General features: G+C 46.4%; 1 protein-coding gene across 1 annotated transcript in view; it reads left to right on the top strand.

Annotated features, from left to right (window-relative positions):
- The window catches only part of Mepe (matrix extracellular phosphoglycoprotein), a 15,633-nt gene extending 11,525 nt beyond the window's left edge, over positions 1 to 4,108 (top strand). The window contains exon 3 of the mRNA XM_005401332.2: positions 624 to 4,108. Within this exon, the coding sequence (XP_005401389.1) occupies positions 624 to 2,099 (1,476 nt within the window). The 3' untranslated portion in view covers positions 2,100 to 4,108. The remainder of the gene's footprint in view (positions 1 to 623) is intronic.
- Positions 4,109 to 4,352: the final 244 nt, after the last annotated feature.

Here is a 4,352-nt window from a genome sequence, read left to right as displayed (position 1 = left end):
TTTTTTTTGGTTTTTCTCCGGTACCGGGAACCGAACTCACGACCTTGCGCTTGCCAGGCAGGCGCTTTTGCCGCTGAGCTAAATCCCCAGCCCCCAACAACTACTTCTCATAGTCGGGGACCACCGGGGGATGGGGAGGGGGAGAGAGAATAACTTAAGAAAGTGAAATTCATTTCACTTGTTCGTACGAGGGTCACATTCTTTAATCGCATTCTCCTTAAATTCTGAATCTCCTTCAAAATCTGCCCCTAATCGGTATTTCCAAATTAATTTCTTGCTCTCTTCTTTAGGGTTGCTCCAGTCCAGCTTGACAGGTTTGTCTGGAATATCGTTCAGTGATTCCACTTCCAAACCCTGGGCTCTGCTACTGACTCTTGAAAGATTTTCACCACTTTCCCTTAGCACATCTGAGCCCTAGCCATCTTTCAGGCCTTGCTCGTGCTTCTTTTGTGGTGAAATCTGCCGTGGCCTTTCCAGAATGATCTCTACCCATGAGCCTCTCTTGAATGAATAGCCTCTTCTCATTGACTATGTAATATTAGCTTTTAAAATATTGCCTAGGAATTAGCAGATTTTAAAAGTGTAAATAAAATAATCACTTTATGTTGAAAATTGTACTTCAGCAGGAAGAAAAAAGCAAAGACGATACTGCCCTTCATCACTTTGACGAGAGAAGAAACCAAGATCTGTCATCTCGTGAAAATATTGTCTTGGAAAGCAAGAGAGTTTTGTCCCTTTTTGAAGCCAATGGGAATAACCAAAGTAGTACATCCCCACACTTTGCTGCAAACAGACAAACTCTGACAGAAGAATATAGAGTCATTCACAAAGGGAAGGCCCACAGGGACCTAGTGGTGCCCAAGTATCCCGAATCCACTGGCCCCAAAGGTGCCAAGGATGGAGACGATGGTACCAGGAGCCTACATGTCCAAGAAGTATATGGCACAGCTCCCGTCGTAAACAAGGTGCAAGGTGTAATGAGGCCGATGACAGGGATGCAACAGTGGGAGGAAGAAGACAAAGAGAAGAACCCTAGAAATGTACCAAGCAAAATTCCAGCACACACCAATCATGCTAAAGCCCACTCCAAAGGTAAGAAGAGTCATCAACCAAGTGCTCGAGCCCAGAATAGCCCGGTAAAAAGCAGAAGTACTCGGCATATCCAGCACAGCACTCGCTACCTACCACAGCTCTCCAAAGAGCGAAGAATCCCCAGTGATTTTGAAGGCAGTGGTTATACGGATCTCCAAGGGAAAGGGGACAGTGATGTCTTTCCTTTTAGCGGGGATGGCCAACCTTTCGAGGACATCCCTGGCAAAGGAGAAGCTGTTGGTCCTGACCTAGAAAGCACAGACAGACAAACAGGGCTCTTAGATCTCAGTGAACCTGAGACTGTAAGTGCTGACACGAGGGGCCTGGGTCCTAATGAGATCCCGGAGGGAGAGGAAGGTGGTGACCACACCCTCCCAGCCAAGGCTGGGACCAAGAAGGAGGCGGGCATAGCTGTGGTGAGCCGCGGGGAGGGCAGCAGGGACATCACCGGCAGTACCAACTTCAGGGACCTCCCAGGGAAAGAAGGAAACAGAGTGGACGCCGGCAGCCAGAATGCTCACCAGGGGAAAATAGAGCTTCACTATCCAAGTGTGCCCTTCCAAGGGCAAATCAAAGGAGGCAGCGGTGTTAGCACCGAAAGTGCAGCTCATAATGAAATTCCCAAGCATGGCAAAGGCGGTCCTAGTAAATCTACAGAGCTCTCTGGTAGGAACCAAGAAGCCTTAGGTGAAAAACACCGATTTTCTAGTAAGGGTGAAAGCCGGGGCCTGGTTATTCCTTCTCATGGTCTTGATAATGAAATTAAGAATGAAATCAGTTCCCGCCGTGGCCCTCACCATGAGGGGAATAGGATAACACACCGCGGGAAGGCTCCATATGTGTCCCATGGACAGCATGGCACTGTACGAGGTAAGGGAGGGTCACCAAGGAGAGGCTCCTGGGCTTACAGAAGACTCCATTCTCATAGCGGGTTCAGCTCCTCTCAGAGAAGCGATAGCAGTGAGTCCTCTGACAGCAGCAGTTCCAGTGAGAGTGCTGGCCGCTAGTGCCCCGGGCCTCCCTGCCATGTCCCAGTGGGCAGCAGAGGACAGAGTCCCCGACAGCTGACCGGAAGAAGGACGAAGGCTTAGCAGGCACAGAGGCCTGGCCTCCTGCTGTGTGTGGGGGATTTGCTATTTTAATGATCATAGTATGAATTCTACTCAAGGTCATAATGCTTTTTCAAAACACATGCATTAAGGATTTCTGGAGCAGGCAGCATTTGAGTGAGTGTCATTTGTAATATTTGTGACTGTCACAAATGCCCTTGCTATATCTTTTGCTCTGCAGACATGGAAATAAACAATATTTCTCCATGACAACCTATTAGTGGATGATCTATGAGGAATCCTGTTTTTCAGGAGGCAGGATTGCAACAAGAGGAGTTCTGCCTCCGGCCAAGGAGGCGGGTGTAAAGTGCCCAGCCCGCTGAGCTCACCTTAAGCATCCCTCTGCCGGGTCTGTTTCGGGCTCATCTCCACACTTCGCTCTGTTGCACAGTTATGAGCTCCTACGAGGCCATCGTGTTCCTGAAACACGCCTTGGTTTACCTCTTCAGTCAATTCCAGCTGTTTCCAAACAGGAGACTAAGGTGGGGTGAAGACAAGGGAAGAATTTGAGAAGAAACAGAAATGAAAAACCCAGACAAAAACTCAGTTTGACAGAAACCATTGGCCATTCCAAATTATTCCCAGCCTGTTTTTTTGTTCCTTCCTTTAGTGATGCTTTAGCTTCCGTTAGTGATGCTTTAGCTTCCTTTAGTGAGAGACTTTTCTAGCTAATGATGGCTTTGTGTCACAGTTCTGGAAGTTCAACCTAGGTCTTCTGATCAGGAAAGGGGAAGAATTCTGGAAGGCTTTGCTCCCCCTGGTCAGAAACTTATATAGCTTCACTCCTTCCTAACTTATGTCCTTCTTCTGGACTTAACAGAATGCAATGTCTGGAAGTGCAGCAGCTGTTTTGCAGCTATGAGGAAGAGAACAAAGCAGTCATAGAGATGTTTCCTGCTTGCAGTGCCCTTGCTCTGGGAGACAAATCTTCCTCATGTGTTAAGTCACCATCAGCTTTTTTGTTAGTGATAGTGGAGTCAAATTCCTAACTGTCAAACCTCTCCATCCCTGATGTTCTTCCAAATGAGAAGGGTCAAGAGAAGAAGAAAGGAAGAAGTAGAAGACAGAGGAAGAGCATAGTCTCTTGCTCTTTAAGAGTAAGGTCCCAAACAGCGGAAGCTATGACTGCATGTTCTGCGTAGCCCCTCGGCAGCAGAGTGCAGTAACACTGTAACGCAGGTGATTGTCATAAACTCTGAGCTACCTTCTGAAGATCTGACCTCGCACCTTGGTAGACAGAAGATGTTTTCTACTAAACCAAAGGGGCAATATAAACTGTGCAGTCAGTCCATTTCTACCCCCTACACACACACAGGCACAAGCACACACGTGGCAATAATGGCCCATGTGACTGTCACAAGTTGTGTTTTATTAAATCCTTTCATCTGCATGGTTACCCTATCATATGGGTATTTCTACATTTTCTAGATGAGAAACTGAGACACACAGAGCTTTACTACTCCAACTAGTAAGCTGGGATTTGTACCTAGGCCACCTGGATCCAGTTTTAGCTGTTAAGCGCTCACCAAACTACCACACAGTACGTAGATATCCATAATATGTAACCCATCTTACAGACGTGGATGTATATATAGAGGACATACACACAGATTACATAGCTAGAGACGCTATATAAATAGATAGATAGAGATGAATAAAATGCTAAGTAGATCCTAAAAACAATGCATCTTTTCCCCTGCATTTGTTCTCCATCTTCTGTACATATCAGAATTCAGGATCCATGAAAAGACCTTACACATCACCACTAGAACTCCTTAATAAGCTATTCCTCATACTTTGCTTTAAAAAAAAAAAAGATAATTTTGGCAAAAAAGAGAAAAGCATCAAGACAACTAATGAAGAAACCTATATAGAATTTAGATTACAAATAAATGAATTCAAATCCACCTGCTAGATATATTGTGGGATACGCTGCGGATGGCCTGATCATGTGTGAAATGCTTGGGATGGTGAAAGAGAAGCACGAGTGAGTGGAGAGAGTGATGTTTTCCCTGGGTCGTTCCAAGTGGGCGTGTCCAGAGGTCTTCCGTCCCAGTCCGTTATCTAATGGGGAGTTGCATCTCAGGTACCGGGTCAGACTGTGTCTCTTCTCTCCGTGCCTGAGTGTTCCTTGGCACTCTTTCACAGCGC

The sequence above is a fragment of the Chinchilla lanigera genome, unplaced genomic scaffold (assembly GCF_000276665.1).
Source record: "Chinchilla lanigera isolate Chin_1 unplaced genomic scaffold, ChiLan1.0 scaffold00073, whole genome shotgun sequence".
Classification (NCBI taxonomy): domain Eukaryota; kingdom Metazoa; phylum Chordata; class Mammalia; order Rodentia; family Chinchillidae; genus Chinchilla; species Chinchilla lanigera.
Note: the sequence above shows the minus strand (reverse complement) of the source record. Positions and strands in the feature narration are given on the sequence as shown.